Source organism: Coregonus lavaretus (assembly GCF_964263955.1).
Source record: "Coregonus lavaretus genome assembly, chromosome: 37".
Classification (NCBI taxonomy): Eukaryota; Metazoa; Chordata; class Actinopteri; order Salmoniformes; family Salmonidae; genus Coregonus; species Coregonus lavaretus.
The window spans coordinates 28,419,771-28,437,224 of record NC_140024.1 but is presented as its reverse complement, the minus strand read 5'-3'; the positions used below and the strand labels follow the sequence as shown (position 1 = coordinate 28,437,224).

The following is a 17,454-nucleotide window of genomic DNA, read 5'->3' as shown; positions in this document are numbered from 1 at the left end:
GTATCTGTGTGTATGAGACACAGAGAGAGAGAAAAAGTAAACGACTTACTTTCCTCAAAGCTTGAATGCAGGATCACTTAGAGCAGTGCAGCAGTAGTACTGCACAAATATGGAGATCTGTCACCTTCTCTCTCTCGCTTCTCTCTCCCTTCACTCTCTTCCCTCGCTCTACTGAAGAGGAGGCGAAGTGGGTTGGAGAGGGGAGCTAATGAACCACCACAGGAGGCTTCTATAATGAGTAACACTCTGCCCTCTCTCTCTCTCTCTCTCTCTCTCTCTCTCTCTCTCTCTCTCTCTCTCTCTCTCTCTCTCTTTCTTTCTTTTCACTTCATTTTCCTCCCTCTCTTTTGCCTTTTTCCTGCAATCACTTTAATCTCCCTCTCCTTCTCCACCTGCCCTCCTCCTCTCACCTCATCTTACCTCCCTTCTCCTCCTCCCTCTCCCTCTCCTCCTCCCTCTCCCTCTCCACCTGACCCCCTCCTCTTTTATTTTCTTCTTCTCCTTTTCCCTCCCTCTCTCCCTCCTGCCTCTCTCCCGCTCCCTCCTCCCTCCCTCCTCTCCCTCTCTCCGTCCTCCCTCCCTCCTCTCCCCAGTGTTCTTCAGACTGTGGCAGTGGGATCCGTAGGAGGATAGTGAGGTGCACCAACCCCCAGGGGAGATGTGACCCCCTCTCTCAGCCTGCTGACCAGGAGCCCTGTGAGGACCACTCCAAATGTTATGAGTGGAAGACTGGGGACTGGTCCAAGGTATGGGCCATACTCTCTCAATTCAATTCAATTTCAATTTAAGGGCTTTATTGGCATGGGAAACGTGTGTTAACATTGCCAAAGCAAGTGAAGTAGATAGTAAACAAAAGTGAAATAAACAATAAATATTAACAGTAAACATTACACTCAGAAGTTTCAAAAGAATAAAGACATTTCAAATGTCATATTATGTATATATACAGTGTTGTAACAATGTGCAAATAGTTAAAGTACAAATGGGAAAATAAATAAACATAAATATGGGTTGTATTTACAATGGTGTTTGTTCTTCACTGGTTGCCCTTTTCTTGTGGCAACAGGTCACAAATCTTGCAGCTGTGATGGCACACTGTGGTTTTTCACCCAGTAGATAAGGGAGTTTATCAAAATTGGGTTTGTTTTCGAATTCTTTGTGGATCGCTGTAATCTGAGGGAAATATGTGTCTCTAATATGGTCATACATTTGGCAGGAGGTTAGGAAGTGCAGCTCAGTTTCCACCTCATTTTGTGGGCAGTGTGCACATAGCCTGTCTTCTCTTGAGAGCCAGGTCTGCCTACGGCGGCCTTTCTCAATAGCAAGGCTATGCTCACTGAGTCTGTACATAGTCAAAGCTTTCCTTAAGTTTGGGTCAGTCACAGTGGTCAAGTATTCTGCCACTGTGTACTCTCTGTTTAGGGCCACATAGCATTCTAGTTTGCTCTGTTTTTTTGTTTGTTCTTTCCAATGTGTCAAGTAATTCTCTTTTTGTTTTCTCATGATTTGGTTGGGTCTAGTTGTGTTGTTGTTGTTGTTGTCCTGGGGCTGTGTGGGGTCTGTTTGTGTTTGTGAACAGAGCCCCAGGACAAGCTTACTTAGGGGACTCTTCTCCAAGTTCATCTCTCTGTAGGTGATGGCTTTGTTATGGAAGGTTTGGGAATCGCTTCCTTTTAAGTGGTTATAGAATTTAACGGCTCTTTTCTGGATTTTGATAACTGGCGGGTATTGGCCTAATTCTGCTCTGCATGCATTATTTGGTGTTTTACGTTGTACACGGAGGATGTTTTTGCAGAATTCTGCATGCAGAGTCTCAATTTGGTGTTTGTCCCATTTTGTGAATTCTTGGTTGGTGAGCGGACCCCAGACCTCAGAACCATAAAGGGCAATGGGTTCTATAACTGATTCAAGTATTTTTAGCCAGATCCTAATTGGTATGTCAAATTTTATGTTCCTTTTGATGGCATAGAAGGCCCTTCTTGCCTTGTCTCTCAGATCGTTCACAGCTTTGTGGAAGTTACCTGTGGCGCTGATGTTTAGGCTGAGGTATGTATAGTTTTTTGTGTGCTCTAGGGCAACGGTGTCTAGATGGAATTTGTATTTGTGGTCCTGGCAACTGGACCTTTTTTGGAACACCATTATTTTTGTCTTACTGAGATTTACTGTCAGGGCCCAGGTCTGACAGAATCTGTGCAGAAGATCTAGGTGCTGCTGTAGGCCCTCCTTGGTTGGTGACAGAAGCACCAGATCGTCAGCAAACAGAAGACATTTGACTTCAGATTCTAGTAGGGTGAGGCCGGGTGCTGCAGACTGTTCTAGTGCCCTTGCCAATTCGTTGATATATATGTTGAAGAGGGTGGGGCTTAAACTGCATCCCTGTCTCACCCCACGGCCCTGTGGAAAGAAATGTGTGTGTTTTTTGCCAATTTTAACCGCACACTTGTTGTTTGTGTACATGGATTTTATAATGTCGTATGTTTTTCCCCCAACCCCACTTTCCATCAATTTGTATAGCAGACCCTCATGCCAAATTGAGTCAAAAGCTTTTTTGAAATCAACAAAGCATGAGAAGACTTTGCCTTTGTTTTGGTTTGTTTGTTTGTCAATTAGGGTGTGCAGGGTGAATACGTGGTCTGTCGTACGGTAATTTGGTAAAAAGCCAATTTGACATTTGCTCAGTACATTGTTTTCACTGAGGAAATGAACTAGTCTGCTGTTAATGATAATGCAGAGGATTTTCCCAAGGTTGCTGTTGACGCATATCCCACGGTAGTTATTGGGGTCAAATTTGTCTCCACTTTTGTGGATTGGGGTGATCAGTCCTTGGTTCCAGATGTTGGGGAAGATGCCAGAGCTAAGGATGATGTTAAAGAGTTTAAGTATAGCTAATTGAAATTTGTGGTCTGTATATTTTATCATTTCATTGAGGATACCATCAACACCACAGGACTTTTTGGGTTGGAGGGTTTGTATTTTATCCTGTAGTTCATTCAATGTAATTGGAGAATCCAGTGGGTTCTGGTAGTCTTTAATAGTTGATTCTAAGATTTGCATTTGATCATGTATATTTTTTTGCTGTTTGTTCTCTGTTATAGGGCCAAAAAGATTGGAGAAGTGGTTTACCCATACATCTCCGTTTTGGATAGATAGCTCTTCGTGTTGTTGTTTGTTTAGTGTTTTCCAACTTTCCCAGAAGTGGTTAGAGTCTATGGATTCTTCAATTACCTTGAGCTGATTTCTGACATGCTGTTCCTTCTTTTTCCGTAGTGTATTTCTGTATTGTTTTAGTGATTCACCATAGTGAAGGCGTAGGCTCAGGTTTTCTGGGTCTCTATGTTTTTGGTTGGATAGGTTTCTCAATTTCTTTCTTAGGTTTTTGCATTCTTCATCAAACCATTTATCACTGTTATTACTTTTCTTTGGTTTTCTGTTAGAGATTTTTAGATTTGATAGGGAAGCTGAGAGGTCAAATATACTGTTTAGGTTTTCTACTGCCAAGTTTACACCTTCACTATTACAGTGGAACGTTTTGTCCAGGAAGTTGTCTAGAATGGATTGAATTTGTTGTTTCCTAATTGTTTTTTGGTAGGTTTCAACACTACTTTCCTTCCATCTATAGCATTTCTTAATATTATTCAGTTCTTTTGGCTTTGATGCCTCATGATTGAGTATTGCTCTGTTCAAGTAGACTGTGATTTTGCTGTGGTCTGATAGGGGTGTCAGTGGGCTGACTGTGAACGCTCTGAGAGACTCTGGGTTGAGGTCAGTGATAAAGTAGTCTACAGTACTACTGCCAAGAGATGAGCTATAGGTGTACCTACCATAGGAGTCCCCTCGAAGCCTACCATTGACTATGTACATACCCAGTGTGCGACAGAGCTGCAGGAGTCGTGACCCATTTTTGTTGGTTATGTTGTCGTAGTTGTGCCTAGGGGGGCATATGGGGGAGGGAATGCTGTCACCTCCAGGTAGGTGTTTGTCCCCCTGTGTGCTGAGGGTGTCAGGTTCTTGTCCAGTTCTGGCATTTAGGTCGCCACAGACTAGTACATGTCCCTGGGTCTGGAAATTATTGATTTCCCCCTCCAGGATGGAGAAACTGTCTTCATTAAAGTATGGGGATTCTAGTGGGGGGATATAGGTAGCACACAGGAGGACATTTTTCTCAGTTGAGATAATTTCCTTTTGAATTTCTAACCAAATGTAAAATGTTCCTGTTTTGATTAATTTAATAGAGTGAGTTAGGTCTGCTCTATACCAAATTAGCATACCCCCTGAGTCCCTTCCCTGTTTCACACCTGGTAGTTTGGTGGATGGGACTACCAGCTCTCTGTAACCTAGAGGGCAACCAGTGGGTCCATCTCCTCTATACCATGTTTCTTGTAGGATGACAATGTCTGTATTTCCGATTTCTTTGGTGAAGTCCAGATTCCTGCTCTTTAGGCCAAAGGCAGATGACCTCAGGCCTTGGATATTCCAGGATGAAATAGTGAAGGCTTTGTGTTCCATAAAGTGTCTAATGTTGTTGGTTGTGTGGTTTGGCCTCAGGCCAGTAATTGTGAGCAGAGCCTGCTGAGCATCTGGTACATGCCATTGGCTTGGGCTAGTGTAAGAGTGGGTGTTGGGCCTGTTTGCCTGCTCACGGCCTGGGCGTATGTGTGACTTTCATGTTGAGGCCCTCTTTGTGGGAGTGGGGGGCTTGGGGTGGGTAGGAGGGGCATAGGTCTGATCTGAGGGGGCCTAAATGGGGTGTGGGCATGGTTGACTTGGGGGGGAGTTAATTGGTTGGGGTGGGGGTGTAGATGTGGTTGATGGTGCTGTGGTCTGGATGTAGGTCCTCTCTGCGGGGGTCCTCTATGTGTAGGTCCTGGGGGGTGTCCCGCAGGTCTGGGAGAGTGTCTCGCTGGTCTGGGCGGGGTGTCTGTTGATCTGTTGCTCCTGTGTGAGGTGTTGGGTCTGCGGTTGAGGGCGATATCCTTTAGGGTCCGGGCGAAGGTGGGCACTGCTGCCTTGTATAGGTGGACCTGGTCGTAAAGGCTGTTCACGTCCAGGGTGGAGTGGTGGGCCAGGAAGACATTTGGTTTTGATGCACAGTCACGGGAAATACTTGCGTTTACCCGCTGTATGGTAGCAGGGTGGAAGTCTTTTCGTGGTAACAGGGTTGAGATAACCACTTGTGCGTTGGGGAAAGTATAAGAAGCTTTTTCTATCACGCCCTTGAGTGATGTGGCCACCCTTTCCTGCTGTGTTCTCAGGTCGTTTGTGCCTGTGTGTATTATTATGTGGCTGGGTGATCCTAGTCGGTCCTTAGACAGAAGGTCTAGGGCGCGCTGGGTATTTGGACACCAGAGTTTAGACACTGTGTGTTTTGGAAAAAGTTTATTTTCTTGTATGTATTTCCCGTTTGAGTCCATAAGGAGTACAATCTGTGGCTTGTGTATGTCCTCAGTGGGTGTGGGGGAGTCGTCATGAGGGCTATCAGGGTGTCTGACTGGGGGGTTGCTCAGAGGGGTTGGGGTCCCCAGGGCTTGGGGTTCTTCATTTGTTTGTCTGGGTGTAATGTCGAGGCTATGGTCAGGGTCTAGGGTGTACTGTTCTGCTGCGGTGTCGAGACTTTGGCCAGGATCTGAGGTGGGCTGTTCTCTAATGGGTTGTTCAATGTCACCCGTCATTGTTCTCACCTTCTCCTCCAGCACTCTGATCCTCTCCTCTAGTGCTCTGTTCTTCTCCTGCTCCTGCTCTTTCTCCTGTTGATGTTGTCTCACCACAGTCCAGAGTGCAGACATGTCTCTCTCCACCTGCAGCTCTCCAGGTCTAGTTAAGGGGGTGTTGTTGTGCTGGACTGTTGTCTGGGTCTGTGCTGACTGGAGTGTGTTCACCTGCTGTTCCAGCTCCACCTGCCTTACCTCCAGCTGGGTGAATTTATCCTTCATTTCAATGAGGGAGTAGTACTCTGTGCTGGGAAGTTGAGTTTCTGCTTGGGGTTGCTCTGTGGGGTTATTTAATGAAGAGGTCTGGTCTGACCCGCTCGGGGTAGGGGTATCTTTCTCAAGGGACAGCTTCTCCTGCTGAGCTATTTCTTTGATTAGGTGAAAGTCCAGCTGGAACTGTTTGGTGTTGCCTTGAACCAAAACGGTTCCAGATTTATAGAGATTAATATTAGACGACTCAGAGTCCTCGTTGTCCAGTATCCTGAGTTTCCACCCGTCGCTAACACCCCCCCTCTTAACAGAGGGGTAGTGTGCTAGTATAGCACTGTGCCATGCCAGGGGATGGTCTGTGTGGAAGATAAGGTTGCTTATGTTCCCATTTTTATACAAATCAGCAAAAAGTGTCTCGTGCTTCCCCAAAATAAGTTTCAATTTGTACTCTTTTCGTGTCTTGTCGTTTTTTACATTCAGAGGGTACTGTATTTTAATGACCTCTGAACAGTGGGGGGGTGCTTCTAAGGCCTCTTCTAAGGCCTCTAGTTGGGGTAGACTGTACGACTCTCCTGCCATTGTTGGGCTCAAGGGCTTTGACACCTCTCACTTCACACGTCAGTGCTAATTGAAATTGTATCTCTTTGTAGCAAGCTTAAGCTTGGTAGCCTTAGAATTCAGTCCTTATAATATAAAATATATCATTGTAATGAATTTTTCTTCTTGGTTTTTGAAAGTGAAAAATAGCTTCATACTAAACATTACTCACTCAGTTCCAGGTTGGATGGTGTTTTCAGGTTTCTGTTTGTTTTCCAGAGCATTTGCTGTATAGTTTGAGAATAGTAATCCTTGGTAGTAGAAAACTTTCCAGGTAATTCCGTCCAAAATCAGGTTGTAGGTTTGGAGTTTTCATTTGGAATAAAGGTTATGTTGTGGAGGGTAGCATCCTGCATATGTCCCTGCCAAAAAATCCTACTTTATCTAACTCTAAATCTATATTTTTTGTTAAAAATGCAGGAGCAATGTCTTTGAGCTCTCTCTCTCTCTCTCTCTCTCTCTCTCTCTCTCTCTCTCTCTCTCTCTCTCACACACACACACACACACACACACACACACACACACACACACACACACACACACACACACACACACACACACACACACACACACACACACACACACACACACACACACACAGACAGACAGACAGACAGACAGACAGACAGACAGACAGACAGACAGACAGACAGACAGACAGACAGACAGACAGACAGACAGACAGACAGACAGACAGACAGACAGACAGACAGACAGACAGACAGACAGACAGACAGACAGACAGACAGACAGACAGACAGACAGACACACACACACACACAGACAGAATCTATCTCTCTCTGTCTATCTCTCTCTCTCTCTCTTTAATCAAATATCTATTTACAGAGATCTCCCATGTGGAGAGGACTCTCACCCCAGATGCCCCCTTCCAATTGATTAATCCCTCCCTGTGACGCAGTGGTGTAGGTGATGCCAACTTGGTGCCAGTCCTGATGTGGGCATCTTGACAGATAGCCCGACTGCACCTGCATCGCTGTCTGCCTGCATTCTATATGGCACCCTATTCCATTTACAGTGCACACACACACACACACACACACACACACACACACACACACACACACACACACACACACACACACACACACACACACACACACACGCTCTCTCTCTCTGCTGGAGGAATGGACTAAGGCACCTTGGCCTCTGTTGCCTCATCTCTCCTTCACTCTGCCCTCACACCTTCCCAGCCACCACTCTCTCCTCCCATCTGTCTAACTAGGGCAGGGCAGTAGAAACAGGCTCATGTCCATTTCAATTCCTGTGGGTGAGAAAGGACATGGGGAGTGTAGTTTAATTCCTGAAATGGAATTGACGTCCTTGTCTGCTGTGAGGGGAGAGGTGTCTTCAGTTACAGGTTATACAAAGGCCTTAAAAGACAAACACGTATTGACTGTTTTTACAGCTTTCTTATTCAAATAATGTAGAATGATCTTAATGTACTGCTCAAACTCCTTATAGAAAACAGGGAAGAGTTGTTTTTTATTAGTGAATTTAAATGAATATGAATATGACATTTTTCCATTAGCAAAATTACATTTAAGAGGTACATTTTTATTTATTTATCCTTGTTATAGTTAAGGAAACTGAGCAGTACATTCTCCCATAATAAACAAAAGTCATCAAGAATATTGCCAATTATAAATCTACAAATATCTTGCCATCATCTTTTTACATGTAGACGGTGCCAAAATAAATGCCAAAAAGTTTCTGGATGCTCATCACAAAAAGTACAGTTAATGTTTAGAGTTTCTTCAGGTAATGAATCGCAGGGTAATACTTATGGATCATTCTGAAAGAGACCTCTTGGAACTTGTTAACAAGCAGGTATTTGTGTGGTAATAACCAAACATTTCCCCAACAGATATTATTAACAAATGTATTCAAGTAAGTTGTGACATAAGGAATAGATATAATATTGTTCTCTCCTACTGCACGTATTGTTCTCTCCAACTGGACTAAGCGAGGGTATCTGAAGAAGGGGAGGTCTTGTTACACCTCTAAACAGCATTTAGGTGGAACAGGGATATTGTAAAGAGATTTAAAACATCTTCAGAATTGAGTAACATCCCTTCTGCATTAAAAAAGTCACTCACCAGTAGGATATGATTATCAACCCACTTCTAAAAAACTAAGACTTGTTTCTATACAAAATATCCGTATTGTTCCAAATTAAATACCTGTGTGGGGAAAAAATTATGTTTATATATTAATGAACACGCTAAGAACACTTGAAAAGCAGATCATTTTGTAGGAATCTTATCAATGTTAGAGTTAGAAAGCAAACTAAAATTGAAGCCACCAAAACAGGAGAAGATATAATGACGGATGAAATTCCAAATTGAAGTTGGATTCGTTAAGAAATATTCAGCCCAATTTACCTTAAAGTATTAGTCAAAGTAGTCAAATCAAACAAAATGTACCATATTCATATGCGTCCATAACGACAGATTTCCTAATATAATGTGTATAATTGTTCCAGATAAAGTTGAAAAGCATCTGGTCAACTGCTTTACCTATTGTGTTGTCAAGATGTAGGGACTGAGCTGTGGAAGTACGTCTGCAGATACCCTCAGCTTTAGAAAGCAATACTCAACCTTTCAAGGAGGAATCCCTCTGCAACAACTGGTTCAACTTCTTTTTTAAATTAAAAAAATATATATAATGGGATTGAAGTTTAATAAGCATCTTTCCTGTTGATTGTTAGATATGGTAATCCCAATGTATGTTACTCTTTCCTTGACTGGAACATTGCAGATAGAGGGAATCACACAGTCTTTAACAGCAAACAATTCACACTTATTAAGGTTTAAGTGAAGACCAGATGCTTTGGGAAAAATATGGTAACACTTTGTTTGGATGGTCCAGCTGTAGATGCTCTACAGACTACCAACAGTCTTATCAGTAACATTTCAACTAACTATCTACTAACCCTGGCTCTAACCCTACCCCTAACCGTAAACCTTATCCTAACCCTAAACTAAACCGTTACCCTAGCCCTTACCCTAACCCTTATTCTAAACCTTACCCTAACTGTAACCTTAGAAAGCAGTAGCTTATCATAAGATAGTCAGTTGCTATGCAACAGATAGTTTGTTGGTAGTATGACCATCTGTAGAGCATCTACAGATGGACTATGCAAATAAAGTGTGACCAAAAATATTTATCACATCGACTGCTCTAGGAATCTGGTCAGCATCTCTCAGAAAGAGGGTGGTGTCATCTGCACGCTGACTTATAATAATAGCTCTGTCAGCAATGGAGATCCCTTGTATATCGCTGGATTTAATACAACTTGTAAGAAGTTGTGTTGCAAGATCAGAATAGTCAATAAGGTCTAACACCAGTTGGATATTATTAGATATACAGTATGTCTATTCCTCATGAACCTGACTGGGTCTCCTCTATAATTTAGTCCAATACTGTGAAGTGATTTGCATTGTATGGATGTAACCTGCCCATTCCAACTTAGTTAACACTAGTGTTATCTGACAGTCTTTCCCAAATCTCTCCTCGATGAACCCCAGTTCCACTTATTCCAGCACTAGCTGATTCAACTAATCAAGGGCCTGATGATTAGTTGCCCAGTCAAATCTAGTGTGTTAGTTTGCTTGTAAAATCAAATAAGTGAAAAGGCTGGGTTGTACTCGAGGAACGGTATTGGAAACAGGTTTACCGAACTGAAGATCTACAGCGCGTCTCCATTTCACAGTCTTAAAAAACAGAGACGGTCTGTTTTTGACATCATTTGGCCTCGCTACCGAGTGTCATGTTCAGCTGCCTGATACAGGTTCAGATCTTATTTCACCATTCTAACAGTTAAGGTTGGGATCGGGAAGAACGCAATCTGATCCTAGATCTGCAATTCTATAGGAGGTTTTACAGGCCACTTCCAACCCGAGGCGCCAGGTCTAAGTCTCGGGGTCACTACAGCAGGTCAGGGGGAGGGTCATTAAATCTCTGTCCCTGTGTGGAACTGGAGACAGGGAGTGTATGTTTCCCCCCAGGATGCTGAGAAAGGTGCGTCCGCCCCTCTCCTCTGCCCTTATTTAACCACAGATCTAGGATCAGATTGCATTATTTCCAATCCTATCCATAACTTTTTGAATGTATCAGTGGCTAGGGGCAACTTCTACCTATGACTCCACATGAGGGAATAGGATTACATTTCTCCCTGAAACTGATCTAAGGTCCGTTTTGAGTTTCTGTCCCTGATGCTTAAATTAAGGACTTAGGTGCAGGGTAAGCTGATCCTAGATCTGTGCAATGTCTACCTGGAGCTCTGTGAGGGGGCTGCGTTAGCACATCTGCTTCAGTCATCATCAGACAAGTTGGAGAACATCTGAAGGTTGTGTGTGTGTGTGTGTGTGTGTGTGTGTGTGTGTGTGTGTGTGTGTGTGTGTGTGTGTGTGTCTCTGTCTGTCTGTCTGTCTGTCTGTCTGTCTGTCTGTCTGTCTGTCTGTCTGTCTGTCTGTGCAGATGGTGTAGACCCCACAGCCCTGTTCTCATTAACAGTAATCTCCACTAATCCTTCATCAGAACATTCTAGAGAGGGTTTGTTAATCCAAACTGGGCTATTACGGAGCTGCATTTTATTCCAAGAAGTTGCACTCTCCCCTTGTTCACACACACTCACTCACACACACACACACACACACACACACACTCACACACACACACACACACACACACACACACACACACTCACTCACACACACTGTTAGTAATAAGTGCCACTTCATTCAGGAGCACTACAGCAAGGCAGTTAACCCCCAACAACAGCTTCTCCCTGGACGCCGATGACGTGGGTGTTGATTAAGGCAGCCCCCAGCACCTCTCTGAAGACACATTTCGGTTGAAGGCATTCATTTGTACAACTGACTAGGTATCCCCCTTTCCCTTTCCGCTAAAGCAAAGCTATTCTCTAAGCTAAGAAAATACATGGACACGCCACTTCTAAAATGATATTGCATCAGAGAGCACCTGATGTAGAGCAATTTACCACAGACTGAGATTTCAAATGTAATCTCTTTCCAGTTATATGAGAATCAGATACATACTGTATAGACGCATTTAGACCCATAATATCACAATATCACAATACAGTACAGCTTGAAACACGCAAATGGATGCAAATTGCAGTGTCTTGTCTAGCCGGGAAAATGTTATTGCTGTCATATCATGATCCTACGTAGCTCAGTTGATAGAGCATGGCACTTGCAACATCAGGATAGTTGGTTTGATTCCCGTGATCAGCCGTACGTTAAGAAACAATTGTGATGCACACATGACTGTAACTTGCTTTGGATAAAGTTGTCTGCTAAATGGCATAAAATAAAATATCTGGAGAAGTTTAGTACTTTTGAGTATTTTCCTACCTACTCATTGTCTCGATCCTTCTGAAGGATCCATTCTAGAGCCAACCTCTTTGTTAGGGCCACAGGCTTGTTATAGGCTGGTCCAAACACAACCTCTACCTCCCACTGCTCTGGGGTTGGCTGATTGGTTCAACCTCTACCTCCCACTGCTCTGGGGTTGGCTGATTGGTTCAACCTCTACCTCCCACTGCTCTGGGGTTGGCTGATTGGTTCAACCTCTACCTCCCACTGCTCCGGGGTTGACTGATTGGTTCAACCTCTACCTCCCACTGCTCTGGGGTTGGCTGATTGGTTCAACCTCTACCTCCCACTGCTCTGGGGTTGGCTGATTGGTTCAACCTCTACCTCCCACTGCTCCGAGTTTGACTGATTGGTTCAACCTCTACCTCCCACTGCTCCGGGGTTGGCTGATTGGTTCAATCTCTACCTCCCACTGCTCCGGGGTTGGCTGATTGGTTTAACATGGTGATGGCTCCCTCTATCCATAGCTTGAGGCTCCACCATATTTCCTACACCCAGCCGTTTCCTTTAGATCTGCAAACACAGAAGAGGTATATAAGTTAGAGGTTGCTTCTGGACCAGAGTCCAACTCCTTGTGTGTTAGGCAAGTCAATCATTAGTAATTCCCTAGGACTTAATCTTTTAAAGACTTAGTGTGCGTCCCAAATGGCGCCCTATTCCCTAACTCTGTCCCAGAGCTGGGGATGGAGCTGGGGAAGATAGGGCTGGGAGAGAGCTGGGGATGGGGCTGGGAGAGAGCTGGGGATGGGGCTGGGGAAGAAAGGGCTGGGAGAGAGCTGGGGATGGGGCTGGGGGAGAGAGCTGAGAATGGTGGAGAGAGCTGGAGGTGGGTTTCACTTTACACCTTGCCCCCCACTTTCTGTCTGAAAAGTTCTATGTCACATTCCTGATGAAAGGACGTTCAGGTGCCAGCTTCTCGGTCAGTTTTTCATTTTGGAAATGTAATAACAGGAAATCACTGTCGGCTGCCATTTAGTGCTGGGCTTATATCTTTGTGTGTTGTTCTGACCCTGTGCTAATTGTGTTACTCCCACCCCTCTAACCATCCATAATGTATTACCTAATTTTCTCTCCTAATTATGTTAAAGGGGAAATCTGGGATTGGTTCATCCATTTCTGGAATTTTAAACTAATGACTCAGATAAGTTGTGGGGTGACCATTGTTGTTGTTCTTTGAATCCCAGGTTGCCCCTTTAAAGTCCTCAAATTACTCCTCTGTCCCACTCCCCCAACGCTGGACAATATACTGACCGGCTCTCCTCATCTCCTCTCCTCCCACCACTATCAGACCATAAGTCTATTAGCATGTATTAGAATATCATTCAGATAAGCTGCTGATTCAATTGTGGTGTTGTTGTGAGTTATGAGGAATTCATGCCTCTACAGGGAGGTGGCTCTGATATTAGAGCTAGGCTGCATCCCAAATGGCACCCTATTCCCTATATAGTGAACTACTTTTGACCAAAGCCTTACGGGCTCTATAGGGGATAGGGTGCCGTTTGGGACACAGGTGGAAGTCTTGCTGTGATTGTGTCCCCATCAGCTTGTCTCATAATGAAATAAATGTTTCAGATAATGTTCTCTCTGTCTCTTTGTTTGTGTCTTGGTTTGTTTGTTTGTGTTTGGCAGTATGTGTGTGCTTTCACTGTGTGTGTGTGTGTTTGTGTGTGTCTCTCCAGGGCCTTAGCTCATAGACTTATCTCATTGTGCGGAACACTCTTGATCATGTTCTTCAGTGATATTAAAAGCTCAGTGAAAAAACCCTCTGAGAATCATTCCAATCCAATACCTATCGAGATGGGGGATCATGATAATCGGATCGTTTTAGCTCTGTGTCGGCTGGTTCATGTCCTCACAGCAGTAAGGAGAGAGCAGTGTCAAGTCAACAAGTCCTTTGGTAGAACACAGAGCAGTTTACAATAGCTATTGAAATGGCTTCCACTAATTGCCTCTGTGAAGTGAATAGTAAATCTGCCCGCTTGAATCGAGGGCCTGGGAACCGTTGTTGTTCAGTGTTAATCATTGGACGAGGCTATAGCTGTTGGCTGCCAAGGCACAGGCCTGTGTACAATGGGAATCCGTTGTCTGTCGCCTCTGGTGTTTCCGAACTTAGAATACCAAAGTCCTCTTTCTTTGGCCCCATTCCATCTTGGTTTCTCCTAGCCCCTTACCTCTAGCCCCTTACCTCCAGCCCCTTACCTCCAGCCCCTACCTCCAGCACCTCACATCCAGCCCCTTATCTCCAGCCCCTTCTCCAAGCCCCTTGCCTCTAGCCCCTTCTCCAAGCCCCTTACCTCTAGCCCCTTCTCCAAACCCCTTACCTGTTCGTTCTTCACAGATCTGATTGGTTTGGATAGATCAAATCAAATCAAAGCAGGTCTAAGCTATATAAAAAGCCAAAGTGGTGGTCACAGCTATAATGTTACTTAGACCTATCTAGTCCTTTCAGATCTGTGATCACTGAAGAGGTAGGAGCTAGGGGAAGGGCCTGAGGACAGAAATGGATCTTAGCCTCGGAGCATATATTACTACTGAGACAAAGTACTCTGGCAGGTATATTTGGGACTCCTAAATCAGTCTATTCAAACATAGAACACAGCCTCCATCTGTAATTAGTCCTGTTAGGGATGTATCTCAACACTACTATATACCACACTACACCCTTATTTGTTATTTAGGTCCAGCCTCTTCTCACATTCGGTCATGAAGTGGGCTCTGGTCACAAGTAGTGCACTATATAGGGAGTATGGTGCCATTTGGGGTGCAGCCTAGGTCTATGGAAGATTACATTTACTTAAAATGTGAGGGGTAAAAGTATTAGGCAGTGATTATGTACTAAAAAGACTAGGACATAGACATTGAAGATTGTTACAATTGGCTCTCAATGCCAACATACTTCCTCTCGAGTTTGGAAGAGAAAGTAACTCAAGTGATTGGGTCTTTCCAGTGCTCGTCATCCTGTGGGAAGGGCCTGCAGTCCAGAGTGGTCCAATGTATGCACAGAGTAACGGGTCGCCATGGTAATGACTGCCCCGTGGTGTTCAGACCACCCACCTACCGGCCCTGCCACCAGGAGGCCTGCAATGATAAAGTCAACGTCAACACCATCACCTCCCCCAGATTAGGTAACCTAGTGTGTGTGTGTGTGTGTGTGTGTGTGTGTGTGTGTGTGTGTGTGTGTGTGTGTGTGTGTGTGTGTGTGTGAGAGAGAGAGAGAGAGAGAGTGTGTATACATAAGTGGGTGCACACACACTTAGTATATGTGTGTACTGTGTTTCTCTGTCTGTTGACGTGGCCCCTGTGCCCTTGTTCCTCTGTGCCCCTGTTCCTCTCCAGCTGCTCTGACCTACAAGTGCACAGGAGACCAGTGGACTGTATACTGCCGTGTGATCCGAGAGAAGAATCTGTGCCAGGACATGAGATGGTACCAGCGCTGCTGCGACACCTGCAGAGACTTCTACGCCAACAAAACACCCCGCAAGAGTTAATGATCAAAGCACTCGCACACATACACAGACAGACAGACAGACACACACTTCACTTAGTGCTATGATTTTAGATGCCTCTGTAACACTTTACTTAAAGCTTGCGGGTATAATGCTTTATAAGTGGTTATAAGCATGGATGAGCCTTTATAATGTGTTATAATAAGGCTTATAATATGATATGTCTCTCTGTGTATCAGCATGTTAACCGACTCAAAATGGCTGTTATTTATCCTGGATCAGGAGATGACACAAATATATTCTAAGGGTCTCATGGCAGGTCTTTATGCCGGCAGGCTTTAAGTAAAGTCTTACTGATGTTTTTACAGAATTATTCATATTCTTATTATTAATTATAGGACAATCAATTTTGGGAAAGAAAAGTAGAAATGAGTGCAGAGACCATTTCAAGTGGGATCATAAGCTTGCAGTGTCATGAAGACTTGAAAACCTTTTACTTGTTTTATTGCTGTAAACCAAAGCGAGGGACTTCGAAGTCTGGAGGGTCTCTCGGTAGGTAGCCTGTCACGTCAACGTTTGTTGTACAGTATGATTTAACATTAGCGTTAACATATGCGATAACACTTTATGTGGATAGTCCATTGTTGTCAGATTGTCTATAGATGCTCAGTGAACTATCAAAACATGTCCGATTTTCAAATGCACACGCCGAATCTAAGAATACAGCTAGGGTGGCTGAATATGAGTAATTGTATGTTACTTACATAGATAGAATGTACGTACATCACAGGAGGCTGGTGATGGGGAGGGCTGCTCATAGTAATGGCTGGAATGGAGTGAATGGAATGGTATCAAACGTGTGATGTGTTTGAAACCATTCCATTTATTCCGTTCCATCCATTACTATGAGCCCGTCCTCCCCAATTAAGGTGCCACCAGCCGCCTGTGTACATACAGTACTTACACACATACATTGAAACTACTGTAAGTACTTTGTTATTGCATGTTAACAGAGGTGCAGTTGACATGTAATAAATCCAAATGGTAGTTTGTACGTAGTCTGAGCATGTACATCTGTAGGGGACTATCCAGATAAAGTGGGACCACATATTCTCTTGTGTTTAGTTCAGCTGGCCCTGTATTCACCAAGCCACTGGCTGGACACTCACTAGACTGGGCCAAGAGAGCTGGGCCGTGTTCATTAGGCACCAGATGGACTGAAACAGGTAGGGACTCCCTGGACTTGTTCAATAAGAAATGCTCATTTTCTTTTTCCGTAAGAAATGCTCATTTTCTTTTTCCGTTGCAACGTTTAAAAAAGTTTTCCGTTGTGTGCTTTAATGAACACGACCCTGGTTTCCTCTCTTAGGGACAAACCGTAACTTGATGAATTGCGATAATGTGAATTTCGCATTGACATCAACGCATAAGCTACGCAGAAGTCTGGGTTACACGTTTGGATCTCAAGTTAGGATTCGTCCCTTAGTTCCACGATAAACTATGTGTACTTGCGTTTTGTTGTTGTTTTTTGTTGATGTCATTGTCATTTTTTGGCGGTTGTTGTTATTTAAAACTAGCCAGGAGCCGTTTTAAGGTACTGTAGTTCTACATTGAAATGATCAAGCTAACAATAGGAGACCCACTATTCCCTAGGCTCACCTGAAGGGCTTGGGCAGCCCATGTAGCATCCCATCTCTCTCCTGTGAGGAACTAATGGTAGAGAGTGCAGTGCCGGGGGTGTAACTTAAGAGAAGATGAGATGTATCTTAAGTTACTGTCATCCTACAGTTAACCACATACAGTGTATTCAGTATATGTGAGTCGAATGCACAACTTGGTGTTGGTAACGCCTTGCTCCAACTATGCTCCATCAACCAACTGAGCTATCCATCTGAACATTGATCATTTACACCTTACGGTGTCCATGTTAGGACAGCCGCAATATCAGCAGAACTTAAATCTCAGCAGGTTGAAGCAGGTTGCAGCTGTATTGTTAGGTTAATTGTAAAACAAAAATCACTGTGTCACATGTATGTCTTTGGCCCTCCCTTGGTGCTTGAGGTGTGCATCATG

General features: G+C 44.1%; 1 protein-coding gene across 1 annotated transcript in view; it reads left to right on the top strand.

Annotated features, from left to right (window-relative positions):
• Window positions 1-15,553, top strand: part of adamts17 (ADAM metallopeptidase with thrombospondin type 1 motif, 17) — a 125,968-nt gene extending 110,415 nt beyond the window's left edge. Inside the window, exons 15-17 of the mRNA XM_084154121.1 lie at window positions 594-746; window positions 14,883-15,060; window positions 15,272-15,553. Coding sequence (XP_084010247.1) covers window positions 594-746; window positions 14,883-15,060; window positions 15,272-15,423 — 483 coding nt within the window. The 3' untranslated portion in view covers window positions 15,424-15,553. The remainder of the gene's footprint in view (window positions 1-593; window positions 747-14,882; window positions 15,061-15,271) is intronic.
• Window positions 15,554-17,454: the final 1,901 nt, after the last annotated feature.